This window comes from Petaurus breviceps, unplaced genomic scaffold (assembly GCF_028583685.1).
Source record: "Petaurus breviceps papuanus isolate PSGF00001 unplaced genomic scaffold, PetGlider_PUasm1.0 220, whole genome shotgun sequence".
NCBI classification, from domain to species: domain Eukaryota; kingdom Metazoa; phylum Chordata; class Mammalia; order Diprotodontia; family Petauridae; genus Petaurus; species Petaurus breviceps.
This window is the reverse complement of record NW_027185876.1, coordinates 3,972,442-3,987,987: the sequence shown is the minus strand read 5'-3', so window position 1 is coordinate 3,987,987 and position 15,546 is coordinate 3,972,442. Positions and strand designations below refer to the sequence as shown.

The following is a 15,546-nucleotide window of genomic DNA, read 5'->3' as shown; positions in this document are numbered from 1 at the left end:
ATCTATCTATCTATCTATCTATCTATCTATCTATCTATCTATCTATCTATCTATCTATCTATCTCTATCTGCATGTGTGTATGTATATATGTATGTATATATACATATATATGTATATAAACGCATTTGAAAAATATTCTTCTTAACTTTAAAAGGCTGGTGTATTTTCCCTTGGGAATTCTATCACTATACTTCAAGTGAATTAAAAGGTATTTGTTAAGAACCTACTTTATAGCAAAGCACTGTACTAGAGGCTAGGAGAGATATAATTAATCAATCAACTTGTATTTACTAAGCACCTACTATGTCCCAGACTCTGTGCTAATCACTGTGCGTACAAAGAAAGGTAAAAGGCAATCTCTGTTCTCAAAGAGGTCACAGTCTAATGATGAGAGGTATTGTATAGATAATAATGATTATCTATCTAATGCTTAACTCTCTATCTTTGCTCTGATAGAGACTGTAGTTTAGTAGGGCAATATAATCCATTTATAGCTATAATACAAAACAATATTTAATAACAGAAAAGAGGTGCAGGCAAAGTTGTATGTGAGGTCTGGGGGTGGTGGAATTTTTATTGATGGGGAAAATTGGGAAAAAATTTTCTGTAGGAGGTAGTATTTGAGTTGAAAGGCTATGGGGCATGTTGATAGGCAGAGAGGCCAGGCAAAGGGAAATGGAAAGAAATTAGGCATGGATGAGAGAATGAAAAGTAAGCAGTTTATTCTACCGGAGTTTAAAGTATGTGGAAGGAAATAAATTGAGAAAATATTGGAAAGGTGAACTGGTGAGAGATGGTGGATGATGGATCTACAGGCTAAGGACTTTATTTGGAAGGCAAAATACAACATCTATGACTTGATAAATTCATCATCAAATAATGTAAAAAATTTGAAATAAAACATTTTATAATGATTAAAATGCCCTGTTTATTGAAAAAAGTTAGAGTTAGGGTTAGTTAAAAATATATCTTTAGATTTTTAGAGGCAGCTAGAATATACCATGGAAAAAGACTAGGGCTGGATTCAGGAAAACCTGAGGTCAAAACTGGCCTCATATTGACTAGCTGTGTGACCTTGAGCTAGTCAGTTGACTTCTGTTTGCCTGCTTCCTCATCTGCAAAATGGGGATAATAAAAGCAACCATCCTGCCAGGGTTGTTGTCGGGATCAAATGAGATAATATTTGCAAAGAGCTTCACAATCCTTAAGGTACGGCAAAAAATGTTAGCTATTATCTCTATTGTAAAAGGCTCCATTTAATTATGAAATATAATAATGACCACCTACATTTTATAGATAAGGACACTGTCACCCAAAGAAGGTAACTTGCCCAATATAAGCAACAAATTAAAGAAAGGAGGAGGAAGACTCAGAAATTTTTATCCTAATGCTTAATACATACATATATATGCAAAGATCAGTATATATGCATATATTTACAAATATATGTATATTATACATGTATATAATGTAGAATATATTAACACATAAAATAACCTAATGTATTATTGATTATAATAACATATTAACAATTATAAAAACATACCAATAATGACACATTAACATGCCACATATAACATATTTACATGCAATACATGTAGAAGATAAAACATACGCTGTATGCATATAATGTGTATACATGTATTTACATATGCATACATGTATATTATATGAATGCATATATAAAATACGTATATGCAAAATTTATTTTTATATCTATTTGTAGTATATAGCAATGTTATATTATATAAAATATAGATACATGTTTTATTATTATGTACATATATACACAGGCACATAAACATATATGTATATGCATATAGATGTCCATATATAGATCTGAATGTTATGTGTCTGAAGATAAGGATAGCTGATGTTTACATAGCACTTTAATATTTCAAAGCCCTTTACACACATCTCATTTTGTCCACACAATAATCTTGTGAGGTAAGAACTATAGATATTATTGTATTATCTCCATTTTGTAGGTGGGGGAACTGAAGCTCAGAGAGGCCAAGGGACTTGCCCTATGGTCACAAAGCTACTAATTGTCAGAAAAAGGATCAGGTCCCAGGTCTTCTTTATTCTAAATCTTCCCTCTCCATTTGCCAGCCCTATGTTTCTTATTATGATATGACTTAGTACTGATTTTTCATTACTTACTGGTTTACCTTGAGCACCTCTCTCTCCTGGGTTTCCAGCATTACCCTAGACAAGAGAAAAAGTAAAAAGCTAGGTTAGGTAATAAATAACCAAGAAAGTCAGTTCAAATTTGAATATTCATGCTTAATCTGAAATATGTTAATGACTTACGATAAGTCCATAGAGACCTTTTTTCCCTTGATCACCTTTTTCTCCCTAACAAAGAAGTGATATCAAATAAGTTTAACATAGACATACCTGTGTGTGCATATCTGTACACACACATGTACACACATGATATAATAAAATATGCAACTCCATAGTGAAAAGGAAACAGTTGGGTTTTTTGTTCATTTTTCTTTTTTGAGGTGTGTGCATTGGGAGGAAAATGTATTAATATTTTCCCCCTGTTAACTAAGGGAGAATTCAGAACTGAGTTCTGTTAACCAGATGTTATCTGCCTTTTTGGGGTAGGTGGGCAGAACTGTAGAAATTAAGTGAATAGGTTAATAAATTAAGTGAAGGAGGAAATCAACCATTACCTTAATACCTTGGATTCCTTGCTCTCCTGGGAGGCCATCTAGTCCTCTAGGCCCCTAAAAAATAAAAATAAAAATGAGAATAAAACATTCCTAATGATAATTATGAAATACAGCTATTTTCTGCTAGTGTTTTTAAAACAGATGTAGGTACTGAGGTCTCTTTAAGCTAAAAAACCCCCCAAAACCCAAACTCCTTCCTTTTTCTTCATTTCCTCACCCAATGATCTATAGCTCAAAATATGGCTATTTGCATAATCATAATACCTGGCATTGATATGAGACTTTAAGGTTTGCAAAGCTCTTTACAAATATTATTTCACTTTATCCCCACAACTCTGGGAGGTAGGTTATAATCTTCATTTTACAAATGAAGAGATTGGGGCTGAGACAGGTTAGCTGATTTATCCCATGTCATAAAACAAGTATTTGAGGCCAGATTTAGACTCACATCTTTCTGACTTCGGGTCCACAGATTTACCTACTGTGTCACCTAGATGCCTCAGAAAATCATTTTAAAATTTTCACAATATAAGTAAGGTTGGTGTTCGGTATTCTGTTGTCTAGAAATGAGAAATTAATCAGTTTCTTAAAGTAAGGAAAATTTTCCTCATTTCATCCAGCATGGGGTGAGTTAGTGATTCGATAAAACTTGTGTGCCTGATTACTTCCAGCTTCACCACTCATTCTGTTTATTTTGACCCTGTTTCTCTGTTGTCTTTATATTTTCATGCTTTTCTCTTATCATGTTATGGAATGACTAATTCCCTGATACATCTAGTTTCTCTGAATGTGGAGTCCCTTTACTTAATGTAACATTCATAGTGACTGAAAATAAAGGAGTCAGAGGTGGCTAATGAGGTTAAGAAACTCTATTTGGTACAGTGAGATCTTGAGAAAAGGAGATTGAAAATTGCTGTGGCATTATGAGACTTGTGAAATACACATTTCAGTTCATATGGCTAGAGTCCATATTACATAATGAAACTTGACGAATACATTAACCGAGAGCATACAGTGATATTTTCTCCATACTTAATGCTTCTACCTAACTATTTCTCTGATTAAGACATTTTATTTTCCAATGTTACTTACCCTTCGTCCCTTTGGACCCTGTAGACCAGGTAACCCCCTTGTACCTACATGACCCTGAATAGAAAAGAACATAAGAACATGAGAACTCAGAATTTTCAATTTAAAAATGAACTTGGGAATTATGCAGATTTTACAGAAGAGGACATGGGGGCCCTAAGAGGTAAAGTAATTTGGTGACAGTCATGCCACTAGTGAAGGGCAGAGCCAGTGTTAGATCCCAGCCCTTCCAACCCCTATTTCAATGACACTTTTTTTATACCACACCACAATAGAAGTAAAGAAATGATTTTTAAAAATGTAATGAAAAGAGGTTGTGGATTTTTAAACCACAACTTAAAATAATTGGAAGTTATGGGCCAGGGTTGGTAAAAATATCTTTTCCCACAGTCTTCAAAATAAAATCTGAAGAGCTTTTAAGGTAAGGAAAGGAACCAAACATTTATTAAACTCTTACAATGTACTAGCTACTATTCTCGGGGCTAGGGATACATACATACATACACACACATACATACATATGTACAAACACATGCACACACAATGTATATATACAACAGTGTAGATATAACATACATATACATACCTCATATACATTATATAATATATGTGTGCACATGTATATATGTATATGTGTATATCTTCTCAAATTACTAAATAGACCAGAAAAAATCTATTTGAAAGTAAAAATGGCCATCTTTAGAGAAAGCTGAGTTTGTATTGTCTTTGTAATCTCAATGCCTAGCAAAGTTCTTTGCACCTAGAAGGTACTAAATACATACTTATTGAATGAATGGATTTAGTATTAAGCCAATTAAAATTCATTACTAGCCCTAGTTACACTCTTCAAATCAAGGACACAACAGGGAGAATCAAATTTAGCCACTGAAATAGCCTTAGGAGTTGTTCTGCTTAAACGAGACTTAGGCTGAATGGAATCTCAGAGAGTCTTAATTTGGGACTGTTTGTGTCTATGTATGCATGTGAATGCAGACACAAAACACCCAGGAACGACTGAAAGAAAGGACTAGCTTTAAGTATGTACAACTCCCAACAGAAATGATGAATCGGTCATGGTGCTGTCATCACTGCTCTGGGAATCTGAAGGCTCAGATTCATTTGACTCAGTGAACTCTCAGGTCTCTCCAGCTCTAAATCTATGATGTCTCATTCAAATGCACAAGACCTGACACAGTTTTGTAAGCACCTAAGCTAGAAAATAATTTGTTCTTTACCTGCAAAACTTGTACAAGCTTCAAGTGGTGTACTTTTAAACTTTTGAAAGAAAATTAAATTTTAAAAGTTTATTTTTGATGCAAATATTTGCTTTCTTTTAAATATTCACAAATCAAAATTTATTGTAAACAAAGACTCACTCTACTTTCCATGAAATCTTTCTATGTTTTGAGAATGTATTTGGCTTTGAAAATTGATGTCTGAGTGTGCATTTCTTTGGCCCATTTGCTTATACACAGCAATTGTGTAGGACTTTTCTTTAAATTTATTTTTATTTTTTGCTCTTTGGAGGGCAATTGGGGTTAAGTGACTTGCCCAAGGTCACACGGCTAGTAAGTGTTAAGTGTCTGAGGCTGGATTTGAACTGAGGTCCTCCTGACTCCAGGGCTGGTACTCTACTCACTGTGCCACCTAGCCGCCCCTGTGTAGGACTTTTTAAGCTGTTGGCTATTAGCCTGAGGTTGTAGACTCATCCACCATGTGCACATGTGTAATGTGTTGGGCGAGGAAAACCCTAAAGCCATGTTTCCTTCATTTTGCACTAAATGTGATAAATTTAAGGATGAGATTTTTAAAATAAATGAAAATAATGACATTTAGATGGTTCTTAAAATGCTTTACATAATTCTAATTTGAGCCTCACAGTAAGTTTGTGAGATAGGTAGACAAGATATCACTGTCTCTATTTTACAGGTGAAGAAACTGAGTGGTATGTAGAGATGTAAAGTCCTGTGCCAAAGGTCACCCCATCAGAATGAGCAGAGTCAATATTCAGACAAGTCCTTTGAAGCCAGAGCTAATGCTGGCTCCTCTAGGTCACAGTGATTTCTCAACAGAAAGATGGATTTAAAAGAAGATCTTAGGTGGAGACAATGAAAGTCTTTTTTTGTACTTACAGGTAATCCAAGAGGACCTATGGGCCCTGGGTCTCCAGGAGGTCCTGGATATCCCTATAATTGAAATAAAAAGTATTACAAAAAGTTCAGTTTCAGTTCTGTACACTGAAGACAAGTTATAGTAGGTCATGAAAGTATCCCTCTCAGCCAAATGACAATTTGGAAGAGCTTCTTAGTCCTCCCAAGGTGTGGAATGCCACAGAGGATGTCTTGGTTAAAGTCCATAGAAATAAAATTGATGTGTTTACAGAGGAACAGGGAGGAGGGTGCTGGATCTGGCTCCCAAGAGCTGATCATTAAATTTTTAGTGTAAGCATTTATATCTTGGAAATTGGCAAATGTTACAAATTAAGACTTGATATATTGTTTTGTTGACTGTTTAGACTTAAGAAAATGATGAAGAAAAAATTAATAATAAAAATTAAATTTATAAGTATTTTGTGGGTACATTTCATCCCATTTCCCTCTGCCCCTGATAGGCGGTTGTTAAACATTTATCAGTAGGACAATACGGGAACCTCTTTTTGTTAGTATGAATCCCACAGTACAGGCCTCATCTCATGTACTACAGTTTCTACTCATGGTCAGAAAAACACTTCAATGACACCATATTCTGAAAACTCAAAGAGGATCCCTTGTCTAAGTGATACCAAGAGATATGAACAGGAATGTGCTCATGAAGAATGTGACACAGTACTGAAATCATTACTGTATTTTATGATAGTAACACAGATTCAATGAATCTCTCAAGACATGGTTGGTTCTCATTGGTTATCTTTTAAGTTTGCTAAACTGCTTTTCAGCCAAGAGCAGACAAATAAATTTAGGACCTATAGAATCCATTTTTGACAATTAAGCAGTCAAAACAAAAAGGAAGACTTAAAGAAATGATTGTGAGAAACTAAAATATGCATCATTGGAAACATCATGGGATGCTTTCAGGAGATCAAAATCTCTTAGGAGATCTTGGAAGCAAGAAAAACTCAGAAATGGAAAAAAATGTTTGATTTTTTTAATCTTATTCTGAAACCACATTATGACCTTGAAATATGCAACCTAGATACAAAGGCTATCAATTACTGCTGTCTAGTATGGGTGAAGAGCGCAGATTAATTGTAGGCTCTGAGTTCTAAATGCCACTGGATACAATGGGAAGAAGTTACAGCAGGGAAGATTTCAGTTCAACATGAAGAGAAGAATGCTTCTAACAATGCTATCTCTGCAAAGATGGAATGGGCCATTTTGGGAGGCAGTGGGTTCCTTATCATAGGTTTTTGGGCTGATCCTGGATGACCGCTTCAAAGGGATTCTGGAGAGGAAATTCTTTTTATTCAGATACGAGTTGAACTATGCAACGTTTGTGGTTCCCTGTGATTCTGTGAGAATTACAGGAGAGTTTCATATCCTATACCAAAGAAATTTCATAAAATAGGGTTTTTTTTTCCTCTCCTCTGTAGTTTACACAATGGCTATGATGGAGGATATCCTAATTGTAAATTTATAATTTGTAAATTAATATTGTAAAATTACAAACAGTAGCAGAATACTAATTGATATTTTCTTATATTTTAACTACTCTTTGGTACTTTAATTAATTATCTAAAACTTTTGGAGTCTCTCATTTACATTTGACTATGCCATCTGATGTGTATATGATGTGCATATATGACATATTTACTATAATTTTATATGCAAGCCTGTGAAGTGCCTAAATCACCTAAAGGGGAATTCCCGGAATCCTGAAAAGGGGAAAAATTACTAATAGAAATGCGTTATATAAAATGATCGTACTTTCTTGAATTCCAGACAAGTCCATCTGCTTTTGGAGTGCCTTTATTTTATTGGTTCTTTGGAAGGAAATGCTTTTCAAACCACTGCCTGCTTACCATGATTCCCTTTTCTCCAGGTGGGCCCACTGGGCCTGGGTTCCCACGTTCTCCCTTTTAAAAGAGAAAAGAAAAGAAGAATCTTTAGGTGTTTTACTCATCCACAGATCCATAGTTCCTTTATCTCTAATGCTATTCAATTCCCAAACTTTTAAAATTAGTGGATTATTTTTTCTAAAAACAATTTTTAAGCTCTAATAGATTACAACTATGCTAAGAATTTTGGGACACCTGTATAAAGAATCTTTGTCTTAAAAATAAGTAAACTTTTAGAATGGTAGAAGCATCTTTACATTTTTTGGGGACTGGATAGGAAAACTCTTATTAACTTAAGGCAAATGTAGTCAGTCAAACATTTTAGAGTGCCTACTATTTGTCCTTAGCACTGGAGATACGAAGAAAGGTAAAGGAAAGTCCCTGGCCTCAAGTAGTTTATAATCAGGTGGGGGAAGATAACACATCAAGGCATAAAAGGAAGCTGAACAGAAGCTAAGGGGAGGATTGGTTGGGGAAGGTCTCTTACGGAGAAGCATGATGGGAAAAGTCAAGAGGAGAGCAGTCTTGTGGGAAATAAAGATATGACTGACCTGGGCATTCTAAATCAAGCTTTTGGTAGGATTTTTCCATCTCCAATCAATGGGAGGGAGAGGCCCCAGGGTCAGAGGGGGTCTGTTGTGAATTGAGTTCCAAGGATGAAGCGATGTTAGAGGTAATGTACATGTAAACAGGACAAAAATATCCATATAGAACATGAAAAGGCCTTGTAAGTGGAGAATTCTAAAGATTCGGTGGTGTGTGGAAAAACACGAGGGTTGAGAATTTTATTGTACATTGCAAATGTTTACTAATTAATCTGTATAACTCTTATACAGAAGTCTATTCCTTTAGCTTGTTCACTTGTTATGTTACAGAATAGATTCCTGGAATTGAGGGCAATCCTAATTAAAACTGGACACAAATCAAACAGTAACAGTTCTGTGTATTTCAGTAGTAAATATTAATTCCTAGTAATATTATTTGAGTTTTTATTAACTTTGAGAGAAATTTGGATTACCAACATGTGTAGGAAAATTAGAAAGGTAAAACATCACAGTTATTTAAAATTCTGAAATGCTTCCATTTGTACCTATTTTATTAGTCGTTAAATTTATCTCAGTCAACAAATAAAGTAATCAGCTAGTAATTGCTGGTCAAATATGACATGCTTAACTCTCAACTAAATCTGGGCCCTCCCAAGTTACCAATGAGCTCTTAACTCAAATATAGTTTTCAGACTTCATCCTTCTTGATCAATCTGCAGCAGCTGACACTGTCGACTACCTCCTAGATACATTATTGTGTGTTGTGTTGTATTGTGTTGTGGTATGTGTGTGTGTGTGTGTGTGTGCGTGTGTGAGAGAGAGAGAGAGAGAGAGAGAGAGAGAGAGGGAGAGAGACAGACAGACAGACAGACAGAGACAGAGACACAGAGAGAGACACACAGAGAGAGATGGGATGGGACTGGGGTAGAGTCCTTTTTCCTTTTGTCCCTCCTATTCCTCTCCAGTCATTCCTTTGTCTCCTTGGCAAGATCATTATCCACACCCAAACCTGTATGAGTAGGTATACCCGAGGACTCAATGTTGAGCCCTCCTCTTTTCTTTCCTTCACTTTGTATCATGGTGGCTCATCAACCCCCAAGGTTCATCTCTATGCCAATAACTCTTAATCTCTGTATCCATCCTTGGCATCTGTCCTGAGAGTCAGGTCTGCATGGCTAATTATCTTTTGATCATTTCTAACTGAATGTCCTTTAGTCATCTCCAACTCAACATGTACAAAACAGAACTTGTAATCCTCTTACCCTTACCTCCAGACTGATCCCTTTAACATTTTTGATTTTTGTTAAGGGTGCCATCATCCTTCCAGTCGCCCAGGTTCATATCTTCAGACACATCCTTGACTAATCCCTCTGTCTCTCATCCCTCATATCCAATCACTTGCCAGTACTGCCAATTCAATCTTCATAATCTCTCTCACATCTTACACTTTCTTTCTACTCACTTGGTTTGTTCATCTTAATTCTGACTCCATTTCATCTGGATTATTGTAATAGTCTTTTAGTTGATATTTCTGCACTAGTTTTCTCCCCTCTAATTCATTTCCTACAATGCTGCCAATCTACTAATCCCAAAGCACGGGTCTTACTCTATACTTCTACTCAAGAGCCTCCAGTGGATCCCTGTTGCTATAGGATCGATTATAAACTGCTCTGCTTGAGATTCGAAACCCTTGAGAATCTGGCTCCCTTCTGTCTTTCTAGGCTTGTTTTATACAAATGACCTTCATGCAGTCTATACTCTGATCAAACCTGCCTGTTTACAATGTGCTATACATGTCCATGACTGGAACGCACTTCTTCCTCATCTTATTCCCAGAGGATCCCTCCTTCCCTTCAAAGTCCAAGTCAAGGGCTACCTCCTTCAAGAAAAAACCCTACCCTGATTCCTCTGGTTGTTGGTATGCTTCTCCTGGGAACTGCTTTGTATGTACTGTCTATATATTTTACATTTATTGTTAAGGTAGGTACATGTTATTTATCTTCAACAGAATGTGATACCCTTGAGGGCAGGAACTTTTTTGAGTCTTCGAAAATTTCTAATGCTTGACACATACTGTGGGCTTAATAAATACTTAATCAATTAATGAATACTATCTTAGACATTAGAGAATGGGAAGGGAAGATATAACTAAAAGATGTATTGGACATCCTGCTGTTCTTAAAATATCCTGAAGATAATCCTATCCTCAAGGAGCTTGTGATTTGGTTTGGAAGATAAAGCTTATTCAGACAGAATGCCAGGAAGAGTCCTTTGTTGCTATTACTATCATCATAATCATCGTGATCAATAAAATAATGAGTTGAAATGTATATGATGCTCCATGGCTTACCATGGGCTCTACTAACCTTATTTCATTTGAATAAATGGGGTTAAGAAAAGGAGAAATTAGTATTTTATGAAAATTTAATGGAGTTTAGAAGGCACTGAGCTGGGCCTTGAAGCATATTTGGATCAAAAGAAGAAAGAAGAGAAGGCATTCCAAGTAAAGGGACAATTGAGCTCAAATGCATAAAAGCAAAAATACGCTTGGCAGATGTAGGCAATTGCAAGGAGTAGAGGGTGTTAATGCCGGTAATCTTTGAAAGATGGGCAAGGCATTGCATGACTTCCAAGAGGCAAATGTTGTCCTGATTTTGCAAAATGAGAAGAGAATGGAATCTTCGGGCCAGAGGTCAGTGACTTTGACTTTGATTCCTGACAAAATTCTAGGACGATTATTAGAGGGACACTTACTAAGCAGTTATAAAAGGAAATGGTTATCACAAAGAATTTTCATGGTTTAATCAAGAACACATCTTGCCATAATGACCACATTTTTTTTTTCCTCAGGGTTTGGGTTATTGAACTAGTATAATAGGGAAATTTTATGGGAAATAGTTTACCCAGATTGTAGAGAAAATTTGATAAAATCTCTCTATTCTTTTTAGAAAATTTGTCTGATGGTGATGATATTGGGTAGATGATAGCAAAGTGGGATGGATTCAGAACTAGTTGAACAGCTGGATTCATAAACTAGTCATTAATTGTTCCATGTCACTTTGAAATGAGGTCTTTGGTGGAATGACTCCTGGATCTCTGCTTGGTTGTGTGCAGCTCACTATTTTATTAATGACTCCAAATAAAGTTATAGATGACTTATTTATCAAATCAACAAAAGATCAAAAGTGAAGAGAGATAACATGCTATGGATAGCTAATACCCTGAGTCAGATTCAAAAAAGATCTTGACAAGTTAGGAAAACAGACTGCATAACTTAAGAACTACAATAGTCTTATTCAGTTAAAAATCATCTTCACAAGTACAAGACAGGGGAGAAATGATTAGGTAGCAGAATATGATCTGGAAGAGGGTGTGTCTTAGTGGACCACAAGTTCAATGTAACTAATTAATGCTACATGACATTGGGAATGACTAATGTGATATTAGGCAATGTTTGAAAAGGCATAGAGTATATATAAGAACATGAAGGATCATGGTGTAGTGGAAGAACATTGAACTTGAAACACTGTGCTTGGGGTAATAAGATCTTGAACAGGTCACCTAAATTCTCTGGGCATCACTTTCCTCATTAAAATTAAATGAGTTGGACCACATGACTTTTGAGGTTGCTTCCAGCTCTCAATATCTGAGCCTATGATAGTTATGTTCTCTGCTTTGGTCAGGAATCAACTAGAATACTATGATTAATTATGGGTACTATATACTAGTAAGGACATTGACTGGGGAGTCAGGGTAGGGAAACCAAGAAGATGAAGGTTCTTGAGTTCATCCTATATGAGATCTAGTTGAGGAAACTGAATGTTTATCTTGGAGAATAGAAGAGTCAGATGTGATGGTAGAGGGTGTGGGGGAGACAACATAGTATTTGTTTTAAAATATTAGATGAGATGTCAGGTGGGATTATCATTTTTTTCTGCTACAGTAGATAGACTATGAACAATGTGTAGAGTTTATAAAAAAAAGGTATATTGAAGCTTTATATGAGGAAAATTTCTTAAACATTAGAGCCTGACCAAAAGGGGAATTGGACAGCTAGGTGGTGTAGCAGATAGTGCATTGGTTCTAGAGTCAGGAAGACTCTTCTCCTTGAGATCAAATCTGGCATCAGACACTTAATTTCTGTGTGACTCTGAGCAAGTCACTTCATCCAGTTTGCCTCAGTTTACTCATCTGTAAAATGAGTTAGAGAAGGAAATGACAAGCCACTCTAGTATCTTTGCTAAGAAAAGTCCAAATGGGGTCATGAAGGGTTGGATATGGTTGAAAATTACTGAATAACAACAAGAACAACCATGGAATTAGCTGCCTCAGGAGGAAGAGGGCCCTTCCTCCTCAGTGGATGTCTTCTGGCAAAGGGTAGATGACTATTTATTATCTTGATTTCTTTCAGTTATGAGTTGATCTAGATGATTGGTGAAGCTCCTTCCAATTCTGTTATTCTGTTTGTGTGTTTATTTTTATGGGGGAGTAGGTATGGGAATAAGTATTCTGGGCACTAGTGGAAAAAAATACTAGATATGTAGGATGTTACTAGACTGTGGAGAGCCTTGGAATGCAAGTAGAGGATTATGGAATTGACAATTCTTGGAATTCTTGGGAACTTGGGATTCTTACGCAGCAGAATATATATCAAGATATAGCATGAAAAAAATCTTATAATTGGATGGGACCTTAAATACCATCTTGTCCAGTCCCTATTGGAAGTACAAATGTCCTTATTATGATGAAAGCCGTGTTTTAGAAAGGTTAATCTGTCAAGAACTGGAAGTAGGGTGAGTAAATAATTTAACTTAATTCAATTCCATGTGAATTTATTAGGTACTATACTGGGGATACAAAGACAAAAAATCTTCAGTTTCTGGCTCAAAGTAACTATCATTCTATGAAAGAAAATGTGAGCATCAATGATAAATTAGAGAATATATAGAAAGCAATTTTGGGAGGTAAGTGTTATAATGCATGAGGCAATAAAGGATAAAACTACTGTTGAATTTTAGCAAATTTTGAAAGAATGACAGGATTTGATGACAGACTAGATATAGGAGGTCAAAGTTCATGGAAGTATCTCTATTCTGGGAGACTGGAAGAATGATGGTGCCACTGAATCCCAGAAATAGAATAGTTATTTGGAAAGACATCAGTTTTGGAGAGAAAAAAGAAGATTAATTCTGTTTTCAACATGACCAGTTTCATAGTGGAGAGTGAGCATCCAAGCATATTTAGCTTGTAGGCAATTGGAACCAGGTGTAATATTATCTAATTAATTTCATTTCATGTCATCATTTCACTGTGTGCAATGGATACCACTGTAGGACATTTTTGCAGGGAGGGCTATGACATCCTTTCAGTTTGTAGGAGAATAAGTCAAGCTGTAATCAGAGGACAGAAATTTATGCATGGTTATTAACCATAAGTCCATTATAAAGTTGGGATCAAAGGAAAAGAGGGAATAGAAGATGGTGCTTTTGCCAACACCAAATGGAGACAATCTTATTTTTTATTTTATCTTCTAAGTCTGGGAGCTCATCATGGAAAATCACTTCTGATGGAATCTCACACATCTCATTAATCAAATTAAACTTTCCACAACTTATAGTCAGGTTCACTCCGAAGAAAATATCTGATTCTTCTATTATGAGTAAAGAGGTTGGAAAAGAGACTGACTCAGCTAAGATGAAGGACTTTCTCCTCCCTTGGTTTATTCAAAGTAAACAAACATTTATTAAGCACTTAGTATATGCCAGGCAGGCCCTATGTGAATACAAATATAAGCAAAAAGAGAGACAGTGCATGCCCTCAAAGAGCTTACATTCTCCTTTAGCTGGTTTTTCTGACAAATAAAGATCCAAAGAAAATTTACAGGCACAGTGCCTGGCTGGCAATCTCATATTTTCTTTTCAGACTGTTTCTTCAATAAGAAAAGCATGTCTTTAAGGAAATCAATACATGAACAACTTTGTTTCACTAAAGTTTAAGCTCCTAGCGTATATGCATAACATATTTTATAGGGGACCCAATATGCCTTTTATTAAAGGAAATAAAAGCGTCTTTGAACTCAGACTAACATCTCTAGTTATAAAAATAAGTAAATAAAAAGCTTACCTTTTCACCAATACTTCCAGTTATACCAACTTCTCCTGGTAAACCAATAAGGCCCTTTAGGAGAAAAAAAATGGAGTCCAGATTCATATGCTTCAGTACAATAGACTGAGATGCCCAAGAAAACATTCCATCATAAACTACTGGTCTGAGTGCACCAACAATCAATGATTCCCAGGGATATACAGCATTCTCTCTAGTCTATCGACTTGGAACAATCCTAGAGTACTATTTGTAAGGTGTCATGTCAACTAAGTTGTTATGGATGCCATGACCTCTTTTAGAAAAGAAAACCAAAGTGATATTAATCTTGTCCTTTGAACTTCAAGGCTGAGTTATCTCCTTTCATGTTAGTGAATGCTATGCAGGTAGTAAAATGTTTTGCACATTTAAATTCACTTTGTCCCCACAGGAACTCCAAGAGATAAAGGCTATTATTATCTTCATTTTACAGGTGAAGAAACAGAGGCACAGGGAGGTCAAGTGACTTGCTAAGAGTCACAAAACCAGTCTGTATCTGAGGTGGGATTCAAACTCAGGTCTTTCTGACTCCATATCCCACACTCTGTCCACTGTACCACCTAGTTGCCTTGAATTGAGGGTTAGAAAAGGTGAATGTGACTAAAGCACAAGAGAACCCAGCTTACAAAATGGAGTTTTAGTAATTACAGGTGGAAATTGCTTAAACCTCAACATGAAGTGTATTCCTGTGCAGAAAACAACACCAAAAGAACCTTAAACTGAACAAATTTAAATTCATATTAGTGTCACTCAACATATATGGTGAAATATGATGGGTACTCTAATCAAATGATGGTTAAAATATGGGAATTTTCATGAAAATGATAGTGATGAAATTTGAAAAATAGTACTGTATTACCCATAAAAGAGGGGGGTAATTGTTCTTTCTGAGTCAGTTTTTAAAAGTGATAGTGTCTTCTTTCAATTATTAAGTTGAATATCTCTATCTAAATAGATAGATGCAAACTATCTATCTGTCCATTTCTCTCTCTCTCTCTCTCTCTCTCTCTCTCTCTCTCTCTCTCTCTCTCT

General features: G+C 35.7%; 1 protein-coding gene across 5 annotated transcripts in view; it reads right to left on the bottom strand.

The window, feature by feature from the left end:
• Positions 1-15,546, bottom strand: part of COL24A1 (collagen type XXIV alpha 1 chain) — a 380,667-nt gene that overhangs the window by 126,738 nt on the left and 238,383 nt on the right. For all 5 annotated transcript variants that reach the window (XM_069094574.1, XM_069094573.1, XM_069094569.1 and 2 more), the window contains exons 26-32: positions 14,497-14,550; positions 7,793-7,846; positions 5,907-5,960; positions 3,778-3,831; positions 2,686-2,739; positions 2,315-2,359; positions 2,165-2,209 (exon numbers count right to left, since the gene is read on the bottom strand). In XM_069094574.1, the coding sequence (XP_068950675.1) occupies positions 2,165-2,209; positions 2,315-2,359; positions 2,686-2,739; positions 3,778-3,831; positions 5,907-5,960; positions 7,793-7,846; positions 14,497-14,550 (360 nt within the window). The remainder of the gene's footprint in view (positions 1-2,164; positions 2,210-2,314; positions 2,360-2,685; positions 2,740-3,777; positions 3,832-5,906; positions 5,961-7,792; positions 7,847-14,496; positions 14,551-15,546) is intronic.